At 45.3% G+C, this 16,247-nt stretch overlaps 1 protein-coding gene across 1 annotated transcript; it reads right to left on the bottom strand.

Moving 5' to 3' along the window:
- Window positions 1-3,203: 3,203 nt before the first annotated feature.
- Window positions 3,204-15,333, bottom strand: LOC149320305 (uncharacterized). The gene is made up of 5 exons (XM_089500420.1): window positions 14,658-15,333; window positions 13,733-13,859; window positions 11,619-11,689; window positions 10,191-10,317; window positions 3,204-6,130 (listed from the first exon to the last, which is right to left on the bottom strand). Exons 1-5 carry the CDS (start codon window positions 15,015-15,017, stop codon window positions 3,471-3,473), a joined length of 3,345 nt encoding a protein of 1,114 aa, XP_089356546.1. The 5' UTR covers window positions 15,018-15,333; the 3' UTR covers window positions 3,204-3,470.
- Window positions 15,334-16,247: the final 914 nt, after the last annotated feature.

The raw sequence follows: 16,247 nt of genomic DNA, 5'->3' as shown, positions 1-16,247 counted from the left end.
AGAACTGCACATTGTTTTGAAATTTTAATTGGAGGTCAGACATTAACATTCCTCTTTCAGAGTGGTAAGTCTTAATTACTACAAGTGAAATCACCTTAATATCACCTTCATTGCTATAACCAGTTGACAAGGTGATCAGTGATAGGCTGGAAGCTGCCATAGGTCCAGATTAGATCAGGTTCTATTCTGACTGATCACATAATCCATCGCTTAGACAACTTCTCATCAACTGCTTCAGGTTTTCAGTGGCTGACCTGCTATAGTCCATCCAAGATGACATTAAGAAGGGACTTGACCCAACATGGTTATAAGGCAGGTGTCTGCCATCACGTCGGTTCTGCTCCATACGAGAGCAGCTAGAATGGCGTCATTTGCAAGGAGGGTCCTCCAACAGATTGTGTCGGGGGCCACAGTCTTCTAGCAGCACTTCCCTCCCAGTTCGAGAGGGCTTTTGTAAATCCCAGAATACAGGAGGTTAGGACCCTGTCTGCTGGGAAAACGAACGTTGGTACTTACCCGTGATACGTTCATTTCCAGTAGACAAGGGTCCTATCATCCTGCCCACCCGGGTGCTGCCTGAGGCCTCCGATCCTGACTGCCTGTTGGTGGACCTGCCTTGTTCTTCTTGTTGTTGTTGTTGCTGGATTGGTTTTTCTGAGTTCTTGTTTGTTCTTGGACTAGTTTTTTCTAAGGTGTTCTAGTTAACCCTTAGCTGATGTTACTAAAGTTCAGTTCCTTGATTTACCTTACTACTCGCTTGGCTTGTTATTGACTGAGGCTCGGGGGGCTAGCTCCTCCCTATATAGGGGCCAGTCTTTGTTTATTGTCCCTGCCTACAGGAGCAAATAGGAGGAGCTAAACCCAGAATACAGGATGCTAGGAACCTTGTCTGCTGGAAATGAACGTATCACGGGTAAATACCAACATTCGTTTTTCTTCCTCACTGGAACTGTTTGAAATTGTGCCTTCAGTATCTCCCTTTTGAGAAACTCCCATCTGTCCTGAACTCCCTTCCCTTTTAGTATTTCTGACCATGGAATCACCCTCAATACTTCTCTAAGTTTACTGAAATCCGCTCTCCTAAAGTCTAGAATGCGTGTCTAAGTCATCCTTGTTGGTTAGGATCAGATCCAAAATAGCTGACCCCCTTGTTGCCTCTTCCACCTTTTGGACCATGAAACTGTCTTCGAGGCAAGTGAGGAATTTGCTAGACCTTGAGGATTTGGCTGAGTTTGAATTCCAGCAAATATCAGGATAGTTGAAGTCACCCATCACTACTACATCTCTCTTTTCTGAGTGTGTGGTCATCTGTTCTAGAAAGACATCATCCAATTCCTCAGTCTGACTTGGAGGTCTGTAGTAGACTCCCACAATAAGGTCCTTGTTGTTTCCCTCCCGTTTAAATTTATCCAGATGCTCTCCACCTGGCTTCCATGATTGATGTCCTGAATCTCTTCACTGGTGTAAATGTCCCTGACATATAATGCTATTCCTCCTCCTTTCCTGTTTGGCCTGTTTCTCTTAAAATGGTTACTACATTCCAATTATAAGACTCATCCCACCAGGTTTCAGTGATGCCTATTTTATCATATTTCCTTTGTTGTGCTAGGAATTAGAGTTCATCTTGCTTATTTCCCATGCTCTGTGCATTAGTGCAGAGACATCGCAGACCATGTGCCTCCCCTACATGCTACCTGTGCAATGTTTTCCCCTCCCACTGTTGGGGTCCTTGCACTGTTTGCCTTGCACCCTCTATGACAGTTTGACTATTTCCTCTGGCCCTTTTGCCTTCCAGAATAAGTCTCCCTCAGTTTAAAGACCTCTTGATCAAATTTGTGAGACTACTGGCAAAAACATTTCTTCCAACTGGCATGAGATGCAATCTATTCTTTGCCAGAAGTCCCTCCTCATGGAACCTCAGACCATGATCCAAAAATCCAAATTGTTCTTGGAGGCACCATCTGCGGAGCCAGTGATTCACCTCTGCTATTTTTCTCTGCCGTCCTGGACCATGCCCTTCAACTGGGAGAAGAAATCAGATGACAACCTATGCATTCAGCTCTTTCAGCTTCCTACCCAGAGCCTCAAAATCCCATCTGATATTCTGAAGGCTGTGCCTTGTAGTATCATTGGTTCCCAGATGCACCAAAAGAAAGAGGTAATGGTCTCTAGGCTTGACAAAACTTGTCAGACTCTCTGTCACATCACAGATCCTTGCCCCGGGAAACAACACACTTCTCAACTAATCGGCCCACAAACCACTGAGGGCTGTTGCTGTCCTGCATCATCCCTGAGAACAGAGAGAGATTTAAATTGATTCTGTAGCTGGAAGCTCACAGAACAATCCCTGGTTTACCTAGTTCTGTGTGTGACATTCCTCCTCCAGCTGTCTACCTCCTGTGTTTGTGAAGTGACCTCCTCCTCCCCAGCAACTTTCTCTGTGTGTTTCTTGTCCAAGACCATCTGGTCCATTCTGGTCAGGAAAACCTCTTGTCCCCTAAGATGCTGAAATGCAGATACCCGGGCCTCCAGCTGCTGGACTTTCTCTTCCAAGAGGGCTATCAACCAAGTTCCCCACATCCATAGGCAAGAAGACAAACATCCCAGAAGTGTTGCAGGTGACTATAACAGGTCCCTCAGTGTCCATACTGAGAAGTCTTAAGGAGGCACTGACACAAGACTGTGGGCTTCATCTGTTATACAACAGCGTAAGGAACCGCTGTTGGCTTGGCTTTTCCCCAAATCTCTGTTAGTGAGATTAATCAACAGGGCCTGTGGTTATCTAGAGAGCTCCTGGCTACTAGCTCCTTTCCGAGTCATGTCTCTGACTCACATCTTCTATGTAAAAGCCCCACAAGCCCTTTAAGGAAAACAGTGAAAAGAAGACGTGATAAAGGAGATGCCCTCCAACATTGTTCCCAGGTCACCTTCTCCTCTGTACTACAAAACCTCCTTGACTATAAAAAATAAAAATGAATATATTCATCTGAGACATTATATAGAATTAGACTTCTAGCTCCACCCCATAGTGACTCACAGTTTAAAAGCTTAAGAACTCACTCAACCAATCCTTGTTTTGCAAGGAAAAACAAACAGAAAAACGAACGGAAGAAACCATCTGTGGAGCCCATAAATGTCCCGTCTGCCTGTCCCCCCCCTTCACAGGAAACTATCAAGATGTACAAAGGCTGTCCTCCAACTAAAAAGATTCCATAATGCTGGTATTTCTATGGTTTCTCTTTAATGTGGACTTCTTTATGCCTGAAAAGGTGTGAAATTTCAGGAAAATCTTTTCTACAGTCCTGTGGTCTGTATAGTTTGTCTCCTCTGTGGATTGACATCCAAAAGGTGAGAATTTTGAGAAAATTATTATAGATATAAAAATTGAATGATTTTGCTCCTCTGTGGATTTTCTGATGCTTCAAAAGATGCCAGGTTTGAGCAAAGCATTCCCCACACTTCTCGCATTTTTATAGTTTCTCTCCTGTGTGAACTCTCTGATGCTTCACAAGAACTGACTTGTGAGCAAAACCTTTCCCACACTGGTGGCATATGTACGGTTTCTCTCCTGTGTGGACTCTCTGATGGGACATAAGATTTGACTTGTCAGCAAAACCTTTCCCACATTGCTGGCATGTGTATGGTTTCTCTCTTGTGTGGACTCTCTGATGCTTCACAAGATCTGACTTGTGAGCAAAACCTTTCCCACACTGCTGGCATGTGTATGGCTTCTCTCCTGTGTGGACTCTATGATGCTCCACAAGAACTGACTTCTGAGCAAAACCTTTCCCACACTGCTGGCATGTGTATGGCTTCTCTCCTGTGTGCACTCTCTGATGCTTCACAAGAACTGACTTCACTGCAAAACCTTTCCCACACTGCTGGCATGTGTATGGCTTCTCTCCTGTGTGCACTCTCTGATGCTTCACAAGAACTGACTTCACTGCAAAACCTTTCCCACACTGCTGGCATGTGTATGGTTTCTCTCCTGTGTGGAATCTCTGATGCTTCACAAGATTTGACTTGTCAGCAAAACTTTTCCCACACTGCTGGCATTTGTACGGTTTCTCTCCTGTGTGGACTCTCTGATGTTTCACAAGATCTGACTTGTAAGCAAAACCTTTCCCACACTGTAGACATGTGTATGGTTTCTTTCCCGTGTGTCCACTCTGATGGGAAACAAGGGTTGCCTTCTGAGCAAAACCTTTCCCACACTGCTGGCATGTATATGGTTTTTCTCCTGTGTGCACTCTCTGATGGGGCATAAGACGTGACTTGTGAGCAAAACCTTTCCCACACTGCTGGCATTTGTACGGTTTCTCTCCTGTGTGCACTTTCTGATGCTTCACAAGACTTGACTTGTAAGCATAACCTTTCCCACACTGCTGGCATTTGTACGGTTTCTCTCCTGTGTGCAGTCTCTGATGCACCACAAGAAATGATTTCATAGCAAAACCTTTCCCACACTGGTGGCATGTGTATGGTTTCTCTCCTGTGTGGATTCTCTGATGGGACATAAGATTTGACTTCTGAGAAAAACCTTTCCCACACTGCTGGCATGTGTATGGTTTCTCTCCTGTGTGGTCTATTTGATGGTAAACAAGGCTTGCCTTCTGAGCAAATCCTTTCCCACACTGCTGGCATGTGTATGGTTTCTCTCCTGTGTGGAGTCTTTGATGAGACACAAGCACTGACCTGTAAGAAAAACCTTTCCCACACTGCTGGCATGTGTACGGTTTCTCTCCTGTGTGCCCTCTCTGATGGGACATAAGATGTGATTTCTGAGAGAAACCTTTCCCACACTGCTGGCATGTGTATGGTTTCTCTCCTGTGTGGTCTATTTGATGGTAAACAAGGCCTGCCTTCTGAGCAAATCCTTTCCCACACTGGTGGCATGTATATGGTTTCTCTCCTGTGTGGAGTCTCTGATGAGACACAAGGGTTGCCCTCTGAGCAAACCCTTTCCCACACTGGTGGCATGTGTATGGTTTCTCTCCTGTGTGGAGTCTCTGATGAGACACAAGGGCTGACTTGTAAGAAAAACCTTTTCCACATTGCTGGCATGTGTATGGTTTCTCTCCTGTGTGGATTCTCTGGTGTTTCACAAGACATGACTTGTAAGGAAAGCATGTCCCACACTGCTGGCATTTGTATGGTTTCTCTCTGTGGACTATCTGGTGCCACACAAGGAATGACTGGTGAGCAAAACCTTTCCCGCACTGTTGGCATGTGTATGGTTTCTCTCCTGTGTGGACTCTCTGATGGAACATAAGATTTGACTTCTGAGCAAAACCTTTTCCACACTGCTGGCATTTGTATGGTTTCTCTCCTCTGTGGACTGTCTGGTGCCTCATAAGGGATGACTGGTGAGCAAAACCTTTCCCACACTGCTGGCATGTGTATGCTTTCTCTCCTGTGTGGATTTTTGGGGGGTGCACAAGACCTTTTTTAATGAAACATTTCCCACTTCCTTGGCATTTGTATGGTTTTGCTCCTGGGTGAAATCTTTGGTGGATCTCCGGTGATTTCTTAGTTCGACATTTGCCACACTCCTGGCATTTGTACACTTTTTCTGCTGTGTGGGCTATCTGCTGCTTCACAGGGTTTGCTTTTTGAACAAAAGCTTTCCCACATTCCTTGCATTCGTCCATTTTCTCTTCTGTGTGGACTTTCTGGTGCTTCACAAGGCCTGGTTTTTGAGCAAAACGTTTGCCACACTCCTGACATTTGTAGGGTTTCTCTCCTGGGTGGTTTATCCATTGGGTTATAAGATCTCTGTGCACTTTCAAATGTGCCACAAGTAGTGAATTGTATCCAAAGCATTTCCCACACTTCCGGCATTTGTGTGGCTTCTTTACTGTGTGGGCTTCTTGATACTTTACATTGTACAATTTAGAACAAAAACCTTTCACACATGAAATTTCATGCCTGAAGTGTTTTTTTAGGGAATGAGGCCTTTGGCAAGGCACAAGCCCCATATTTTGAAGAAACAATTTCGCGGAGGCATTGTGTTTGTAGGGCTCCTCACTGATATAACTTTCCTCTTCTGAATGTTGAGCTTGCTTAGTAACTTCCATTTTTTGCCTAAAACTATGCTTGGCACATACATATGTTTGCCTCCAGTTTTCTGCTGTGAAGAAGAAAAGAAGAATATTATAATTGTGTGAAAAAGCATTTCAGAGTATGGGAAGCGGATGAATGGCAAATGAATCATCAGAACAAAACAAGGGATGCCATGCCCCCTCTTACGGCATAAATCCAGACTATCTGATAGCCTGTATCTTCCCACAAGAGCTTCCTTTAGTCTTACAAGCTTCAGGGGAAGGCTCTTCCACCCTCCAGCAGATTTTGACCATAGAGTCAGGCTGGAGGACTACCAGATTCTCAAAGCGGCAACCTCAGAAGTTCTTTCAGCATGAGTCTAGGGTCAACCTCCAGCAGAAGTATCAGGGATTGTACTCTATTAATCAAATAATTACATAAATAAATAAATACTTTCTCCTTGATGACCTTTTAAGCTCCACATGAATACATTTTCATTTTTTCATAATATTTAATACATTTAGGGTTTTATATGCTGAGACCCTTGTATCGTTTTAGCTTTGTTTCACCTGGTATACCAGTTTTATTTGAGCTGAAACAAAAATATAACAGTATCCATCATGACAGGCCAAGGGAACTGCTCAATATGTCTGAAGAGAAGGACTTGGGGGCAAGCACCTGGCTCCCTGGACTGTTGCTTTCCTCTCTTGTTTGAGGCCTTCAAAGAGACATCTGGAGATGGAGCAAGACTACTGAGAATGGAGCATTTTTGAGAAAAGTCTGAGGGAGGGGAGCTTCCTCTCTGAGCTGAGATTGAACCTGAGTCCAGTGGTGCCTAGTGCTCAGTAAAGATGGATCATATTGTGCTGCGCAGTGGCAGAGCATCTAAGGCAGGTGTTCTATGGGCAACACACAGCTGCCCAGAATGGTTTTGCTGCCAGGTTTTCAAATTAGAAATAAAGGGCAGACAGCATTCATGACATGCAGGGTTGGCAACTGCTCTACCTAAATACCAAATTAAATTATTGATTTCAGTTAACTTAGACCCTAAACAGACCGGCAGTAAGCACCAGTGTGTAAGCACTAGCAGAAAGAGCCGCTGGCAAGCCACCCCTTTACTACCATGTCTAGCCCCTGAGTCAAGCATTTCTCTGTTATAATAATAATAATAATAATAATAATAATAATTTATAGCCCGCCCAATCACAAGGCCTCTCTTTTTAATTTTCTCCCAGGTCTGATGGTGATGTCATGGAGGGAGGGCTCTTCTTCTTGAGGCAAGGATTTTATTTTAATTAATTTTAATGTAATTCTTCTCATTAAATTTAAGAGAAGAATTGGTGGACAGAGTGACATAAGTCACAGTAAATGGGGAGTAGAACTAGGTAGGGAAGGCCTGCTGGAAGAGATCTGTTTTAAGAGCCTTCTTAAAGGTTGTAAGAGTAGAAATGTCACGGATCTCCTTCGGCAGGTCATTCCATGTCTTTGGGGCTGCGATGGAAAAGGCCCTCTGGGTGACTGAAGTTAGCCTAGATTTTATTGGCTGAAGTAGATTCTTCCCCGAGGACCTTAGAGTGCAGGACCGACAGTATGGAAGTAGGCGATCTCTTAAGTATTCTGGACCCAAGCCATGTAGGGCTTTGAAGGTAATCACCAACACCTTGTACCTTGCCCGGAAACTAATTGGCAGCCAGTGAAGGGATTTCAAAACCGGTGTTGTGTGATCGGTACGACGAGTACCTGTAATTAACCTGGCTGCCATATTTTGTACAAGTTGAAGTTTCTGAACTTGGCACAAGGGTAGCCCCATGTAGATTAATACATTGTCCACACATGAATTACATGATGCACACATTTCTTTAGGAGGGGCTCATATCCCAAAATACAGGAATTGTGGGCATCAGCAGGGGACACTCTTTATAATAAGCTTCGGCTATTGGTCCTAAAAGGAACAAGCTTTCAAATTTTAAATAAGGGGCTTCTCTTATAAGGCGGCATACATTGCAACCTGTCTGAGCCTGTATGAATGTCTAGATTTTTGCCTTTTTGTGAAAAGGAACTGATTTAATTTAAAAAAACAAAATTAAAAAAAAACCTATGCTGGAAACCTTGCCTCCTCATAATTTCTGTTTTCCCTCCTTCCTCCACCTGATTCTTCTTCTTCAATGGTGTAATCTATACAGCAAGGATGGGCCACACCAGAAGCAAAAACTTACAAAAGTGACAATTAAGATGGAATTAAGCTATTGCAATATTACAAAAGGTTTGTTTAAAATAAATTACAATTAAAAAGAAAAGTGTTTCAAATCAGACACATAAAAACAATACACCACCCCAGGATGTTCTTTAAAAACTTTCTGCTTTAAATGACTGTCTAAACAAAAAGCCTTAGCCTGCCAGCGGAAGGACAACCAAGAAGGAGCCATTCTGGTCTCCCTGGGCAGGGAGCTTCAGAGTCCAGGGGCAGCCATGGGGAAGACCCTTTCTTGGGTCCCCACCAACTGTGCTTGCGATGGGGCCAGGACAGAGACAAGGCCCACTCCTGAATATCCTAGCACCCAGGATGGTTCATACAGGGAGATATGATCTGTCAAAAAGCCCAGACTTGAGCCTTATAGATCTTTATACTCATAAGCAGCATGTTGGATTGTACCCGGAAACAAACTGGCAGCCTATGGTGCTGCTTCAACAGGAGCACTGTCTGGTGTCTATAACCTGTCCCATTTAACAGTTTGGCTGCAGTTCTTTGCACCAGCTGAAGTTGAAGAACATTCTTCAAGGACAGACCCAAAGAGCGCACATTACAGGAGTCCAAACAGATGTAACTAAGGCACATACCACCGAGACCAAATCTGGCATTTCAAGGAATGGGAGCAACTGGCGCACCAATTTTAAATGTGCAAAAGCACTCCTGGTCATTACAGAGACCTGGGCCTCCAGGTTCAAAGCTGAGTCCAGGAATAGTCCCAAAATGTTAACCTGCGTCTTCAGGGGGACTGTAACCCCATTTAAGACAGGCTGAATCCCTATCCCCCGATCCACCTTCCAGGAACCAGGAACACCTCTGTATTGTCTGGATGTCTTCCCTGATGTTCTAAGTGTGTGAGGAGAAATATGTAGCGAGAGGCATTCCCATAAGTAACTTGGGCCCAAGCCATGTAGGGCTTTAAAGGTAATGATCAACACTTTGTATTGTGCCCAGAAGCTGACTGGCACCCAGTGTAAGGGTTTTAATATTGGAGTGATATGGTCTGATCTGGATGTTCCCGTGACCAATCTGGCTGCAGCAGTTTGGATCAACTGATGCTTCCGAACTTGGTACAAAAGTAGCCCCATGTAGAGCGCATTACAGAAATCTAAACAAGAGGTTACCAGTGCATGTACTACTGCTTAAAGGCCCTTCCGGGCCAGGTAGGGATGCAGTTGGCATATGAGCCGAAGTTAGTACCAAGCACTCCTGGCCACCGCCTCCACATGAGATGACAACTGTAGAGACAAGTCCAGGAGTACTCCCAAACTGCAAACTTTGTCCTTTAGGGAAAGTGTGACCCTGTCCAGGACTGGTTGACAAATCTCCATCCCTGGACCCCGGATTCCTATTGCTAGCACCTGTTTTCTCTGGATTCAGCTTGAGTTTGTTTTCCCTCATCCAGCCCGTTACCGACTCAAGACAGGCATTTAGAGGAGAGATGCCATCCTTGGTCACTGTGACAGTCAGGGACATGGAGAAATAGATTTGGGTGTCATCAGCATACTGATAACACTGCGCCCCGTGTCTCCAGATAATCTCTCCCAGCAGCTTTGTGTAAATATTAAATAGCATGGGCTATAGAATGGTGCCCTGAGGGACACCAGATGTCAACTCTCTTTTATGAGAGCAAGTGTCTCCCAGGATCGCCATCTGGATTCTGTCCGAGAGGCAGTGCCTTCAATACCTAACTCCCTCAGGCGTTCCAAAAGGATACCATGATTGATGGTATCAAAGGCCGCTGAGACGTCCAAGAGCATCAACAGGTTCACACTTCCCCTGTCGGTGCTCAGACGGAGGTCATCGACCAAAGTGACCATGGCAGTCTCTGTATCCTGCCTCAAAACTGGTTTGAATATAAATAATAATATAAATAATAATAATAATGAGAGAGCCTTACCAAGAGAGGCCATGATCCCACTGATCTCTGCTGTGATCTGACTGTGCAGGGCTCTCTGTTCTGGATCCAGCAGGGCCCACTCCTCCTGGGAGAAAGACACGGCCACCTCCTCAAAAGTCAATTGACTCTAAAGACAGAAGAAAAGGGTTCTTGCTCACACTGGACATCAAGATGGCTGTTGGCTGTGGCAACTAGAACAAAGCAGTCTCACCAGCTGATATGGCTCCAAAGGCAGCTGAGAAGAGACTGATTCTTCTGCCAACACCAGCATGAACATTGTGAACAAAGTCTGACAAACACAAGAGCCTGAACCCATGACATATTCTACACCTTCAGTAAAAGGAGACTGCCTTTAAGGAAACATTAGGCAACTGCAGATGGGGTGGGCAGCTCAAATGTGGGCATTTCAGCATGCCAGGAGGGAGGATGCTGGGTCACTTCCAACTGCCATGTTGGCCAACATTCAGCTGGTGTTTTTGGATTGTTTATTTTTCAGTTTTGGGGGGAGGGTTGTGGAATTTTAGGCCATACCCTCCAACTGTCCCAATTTGGCAGCCTCAATGCCAATTAATTCTCTTTTGTGCACTCTTTCAGCAGAGTCTATATAACTGCTGGCATACTCAAGGAAGATTTAGAGTACAGAGACGATGACCTGGGAACAGTGTTTTGAGGGGATCTCCTTTAATTTTTAACTTTTTCTTATTCACTTTTCCCTTAAGGGGCTTGTGGGAACTTTTGCTCAGAGGAAGTGAAACAGAGACCTGTCTCCAGAAGGAGCAAGTAGCCAGGAGCTTCCTAGATAACTATAGGCCCAGTTGACTGAGCTCCTAACATAACTTGGGGACAAAGGCCAAGCCAATAGGGGTTCTTTATGCTAGTGTTTAACAGGGGAAGCCCACAGTCCTGTTTCAGTGCCTCCTTAAGACTTCTCAGTATTGACACTGGGGGACCTGCTGCAGTCACCTGCAAGATTTGTGGGATGATTGTCTTTCTGCCTATAGATGTGGGGAACATAACCTGCACCAAGTGCAAGTTGGTAGCCCTTTGGGAAGAGAAGGTTCAGCAGCTGAAGGCCCAGGTATCTGCATCTCAGCATCTTAGGAAGCAAGAGGTTTTCCTGAACAGAACAGACTGGACAGTCTTGGATGGGAAACGCACAAGAGGACGTTGCTGGGGAAGAGGTCACTTCACATAAACAGGAGGTAGACAGCTGGAGGAATGTCACACACAGAACTAGGGAATCTATTACAAGTATACAAATCCAAAGGTCGAGGCACAGATGAATAACCTGCCATGCTGCCTTCTTCCTACCTTTTCTGCCTATAAAAGAGACTTGTATGGTTCCAGGTGTCAATTGAATTGGCCACAAGCGAATTGAATTGGCCAGGTGTCAAGTAAATTGTGCACATCAGATGGTAGATGGCTTACCTGATCTGGTTCTGGTTCACCGCAAAGAGGGAGAGGTGACTGAGTCCTTGTTGGTGGGATCATTTCAGCCTCTGCGGGAGAGACCAAGGCAAGGGGGAATCCAGTCACATTTGTTGCTGTTAGAAGTAGCAATCTTATAGACTCACTAGGAAGTACAGGCACCCCTCAGTTAACAAAGTCTTTGACAATCAAGCTCCTTTTTACAAAGTGATATTATACCCGCCTTGCCCCCATTTCCTCTTTGTCCTCTGCACAGCTGAAATATTTTAGCAGCATATGCGTTGGAAGGATGGTGAAATCACACAGGGTTTTCAGCATCTGGTTGCACAATATGTCTGGAGTAAACAATGCATTAACGCTTGAGCCGAGAAACAGTGGGGTTCTGCTCTATCTGATCTTACTGCAGCTGTGTGTACCTGCCCACAACACACAAGGGAAACAGCGGATGCCTCCGGAGACCCTTGCTGAGCATGAAGGTGTCAGGACCATGTTGAAACAGGTCTGAGAAAATGACATGGGTGTGGCTACTAGGTGGAACTGTTGTGGAAGTTATATACAGCTCTAGTGGGAGTTATATGTGTCAACATTTAAACAGTGCATCACTGGAATGTTGATGCAACTGTCAACTGTCAATTCTCAACTGTCACTGAATAAGAGTAAGACGGTTGGTGTTACTGTCAACTGTCTCAGAGTTTGTTACTAGTGTGGATGGTGGATTGTGGATGGTGTCGATGCATATAGTTTACAGTGGGACTTCTTCTAAAAATAAAGCCTCATCTGAGAGAAGTTTACAGTGTCTCTTCGCTTATTAGGAAGGGGAGAGGTGTTTCTCCAGCTTACAAGCTGCTGACTACGGTCACGAAGGTGGAAAATCTGGTGTCAAACGTTGACGTGTTGCCTCACGTGCTGCACAACATCAAAGCGCTAACAGAAGGAACAGGTAAAGAGAAATAAAATGGAAGAGTAGAGAAGCCTGTCTCAACAGCTATCCCTGACACTTAAAAAACAAAATGAAAAACTCACAGATGTATGAGTTTGGCCACCAAAATGCAAGAAAAGTTGGGGCTCGCAAAAGAAAAGGCCATTCCTAAATTCATTATGGAAGAAGGCTTCAGATGGGTTCTAGTAGGTTCCAAACATTTTTGTTTATTCATACAAGGCTTCCCTGACCTCATGGTTTCACTTCATAAGTGGATATTGGTAGTTCTTTTTCTGTGGTTCAGGAACTCATTCCTCGTCTTCTCATATGATTTGTGCCTCTCATGCCAAATTTACTGTTAAAGAAGGAATGCTCTGTAACACACTGAGTTCGTTCATTGAGAAACACCTGCATTCTCTGGGAAGTCTTGGCACAAAAGAACACTTCCAGGCCTGGAAAATGCAGAGGCTGCTTGGGTGCAGTGGTTCAATTCTTGGACTGGGAAAGTTCAGTTCTAGCATCTCAGGAGGCCTGAAAGACATCGGCAGACTGCTCTCTCTGAGCCTGACCTACCTCACAAAGTGGCTGTTGTACAGGAAAGGATAGGTTGGAGAGTGTGAGGGACTTGAGACCCAAAGAGCAAAGCAAGCTCTGAATAGAAACACACAGGGTACAAGATGTGCCTTTTAAGCCAGAGATGCAGAAAATCAATCTCCACATGTGGAAATGAGCATCACTCAAGTAGGATGCACAGTGGTACTACAAGCACATCAGTCAAAATATCTACACACACACACACACACACACACACACACGTACACTGAGCATCCAAGATGCTACATCAGTGATAGTGAACCTTTTACAGGCTGGGTGCCCAAACTGCAACCCAAAACCCACTTATTTAGTGCCATGTCCCTCTGGCTTTCTAGTAACAAACTCTGGCAAAGTCTGTCCTGGGGTGATGAAACATGTGCCCACAGAGAGGGCTCTGAGTGCCACGCGTGCCATAGGTTTGCCATCACTGTGCTACATCAAAGATGGAGAGGATAACTGTCTGTTTGCAGAGATATTCACTGAATATTCGACACATTCCTGGTGGGGAATGACAGTCTCTTTGCAGCAAAATGCACAGCTTTAGGTCACCATAAGCTGGAAATTAAGACAAGCAACAACAACAACAAAAAGGCTTCCTTACCTTTCAGGGGGCCCTCTCGATCACGCTCCTCCTTCATTGCCCTCCATTGGGGACTCTGCCTGGGATCGAATGGCGCCTTCTCTGCCACAGGGAATTCAAAGTAAACTTCTGACAAGAGGTTTTTGGTCTGAAATAGCAGTCAGGATTAAAGACTTGGAGGAGGAAATGGCAAGGACTTGGGAAGAGGTTTGGGCTTGCGTGGGATAAGACTTCCAACCACAATATGTCCAACTTGAAAATGTCATACAAAATAAGAGCTCAAAAATGTGGGATACAAAATGACACTTGCGTTATTACTTGGTATACATTTATTGCATGTGCTGAAACACAAACAATTCCATGGAGCCCACAGCAAGACCATCTGGAGTGCTGGAAAACTCTGCTTTGACTTATAATGGCATTCTACTCATGTATTCATTTGTGTGTGTGTGTGTGTAAGAAAGAACTGAAATAGACATATGGGGAAACAAACATGAAAACCTATAGATGTACCCATCTGTACACTCTGTGGGCATAACAATAATGTTGGTCATTTGTTATGTTGGCTTTGGAATAAAAATAACATGAAAAAACTCAGCAATGGTAAAGAATTTTCACCCTTTCGGTGTGAAAACTGGAGACTTGCTAGAGTGGGTGAAAACCCATTCTGCTCCTGAACACATCATGGGTGCAAGTCAGGTTGTGTGGCAGTGGCAGCAGAGAAACCTGGAAACTTCCTTTGAAAACCTGGCACACACCAGGTTTTAAAACAGAATCACTCTTTTCAGATGCTTCAGGGGCTGAGATTCCATTTCATCAGAAGGCTGATCCTCCGTACACTTCTCCCTCTCAAAGCTTAGTCTGGGAACACCAGATTTCAGTCTTTGCCCCTCACCAGAGTCACCAGAGACTCAAAAAAGGCAGCCCAGAGCCAAATCCTACTCACCTTGGCCCCAGGAAGAAATGCTCTCACCTGCTGCTCTTTCTCCTTCTTCTCTGCCTCTGTCCGACTCAGGAGGAAACCCTCTGCCAGGGCCACCGCTTGGGAGCAGGTCTCTGCCCCACATTCCCTGACCCAGTTCCCCATCTCTGGGGGCAGGATGCTCAGGAACTGCTCCAAGATCACCAGGTCCAGGATCTCATTTTTCGTGTGTCGCTCTGGCTTCAGCCACTGACGGCAGAGATGGTGGAGTCGGCTGCAAACCTCTCGGGGTCCCTCTCCTTCCTTGTAGGAGAACTGTCTGAAGCACTGGCATTGCGTCTCTGAGCAGGCAAGCTCCTCTCTCATGGACCATGGCTCTCTCATGGCTAAGGGTAATTGTTATTGTTAAATTTATTTTCTTTTTATCTGTATTGTATTGGATTTGTACTGTTTGTAAACCGCCGTGATCGTGGGAACGGCGGTATAGAAATAAAATTTCAATCAATCAATCAATCCTCTCCCAGATTCCTCCACTGCTCTCAGCACTGAGGTCTTCATGTCCTTTTCTTCCTCCAGGACCAAGTAATTTTGGTTCCTCCATCTATGTTTTTTGAAACCAAATGAAGCCACAAAAAAGATCAGTTATTCTCCACCATCCGTCTGAGGGCAAAGATGTCCCTAACAGCCTGCAAAACCAATACATTTTGTTATTACTGGCATTGTCAGGTATATGAACATTGGCTTACCTTGTGAGATGTTTGTTTTCCGCGATGAGGGCGGAGACATCCTTAATGAGGGTTGGTTCTCCCGTTTGCTCCAATCAATGACTTTGGGCATCAGCATAGGGAGCCACACACCCCTTAGTTGCCCAGGCATTGAAAAGCCAAGCAAAGGTAAATCAAGAAGACTAAATGTCCCTATTATCCTAAGAACCTAACAGTATAATTAACGTGGAACTAAACAACCTATAACTAGAAAACTTAACAGTTTAGGAGGCTGTGAGGAGGCTCCCTCTGCCCGCTGCGGCCGCGCTTCCACTCCCTGGCTGGCTTCAGAAGTGGGGGCCTCTGGGCACGCATCCGGAAAAGCCGGGGCTGGCCTGGGCTGAGTGGAAGTGAGCTCACCCGCTGCTCTGGTCTCTTCCTTGCCAGCCATGGGTGGGGGGGAAAGAGGAGGAGGAAAGAAGGGAAAAAGAGGGTTGTTTTTTAAAGGTTAGAGAGGGGCGTAGAGAGGGAAAAAGGAGAAGTAGAATCAAGCCAAGCAAGTCTGGGGAGTTGAGATGATTAAAAATAGAAAGGAGGTTTTGGTTTGCAGGAAACCAAAAAGCATGTCCTACCAGGAGCTAGTCAGGAAGAAGACTGAGGTTACTAGGGGTCTGCCAATGGAGGCGGGGTCAGGCCCCTGGCCTTTGGTTTGTTTTCCCCTGCCTACAGGAGCCTTTGCAGGCAGAGCTACCCAAAGTTAGGATGCTCGGCCCCCTTCTCTGCCGGGAAACTGAAAGCCAAGGGGCAAAGTGGGTGGGTGGGTGGCAGGAGCCCAAGGAGACATTCTGGGTGAGGAACCTACAAGGGAGAATTACCACAGCTCTCCTACACAGAGAATGTGCGTGTGGTT

The sequence above is a fragment of the Sceloporus occidentalis genome, unplaced genomic scaffold (genome assembly GCF_023333645.1).
Source record: "Sceloporus occidentalis isolate IW3139 unplaced genomic scaffold, rSceOcc1.0.p SCAF_1, whole genome shotgun sequence".
NCBI lineage: Eukaryota > Metazoa > Chordata > Lepidosauria > Squamata > Phrynosomatidae > Sceloporus > Sceloporus occidentalis.
This window is presented reverse-complemented; position numbering and strand designations above follow the sequence as displayed.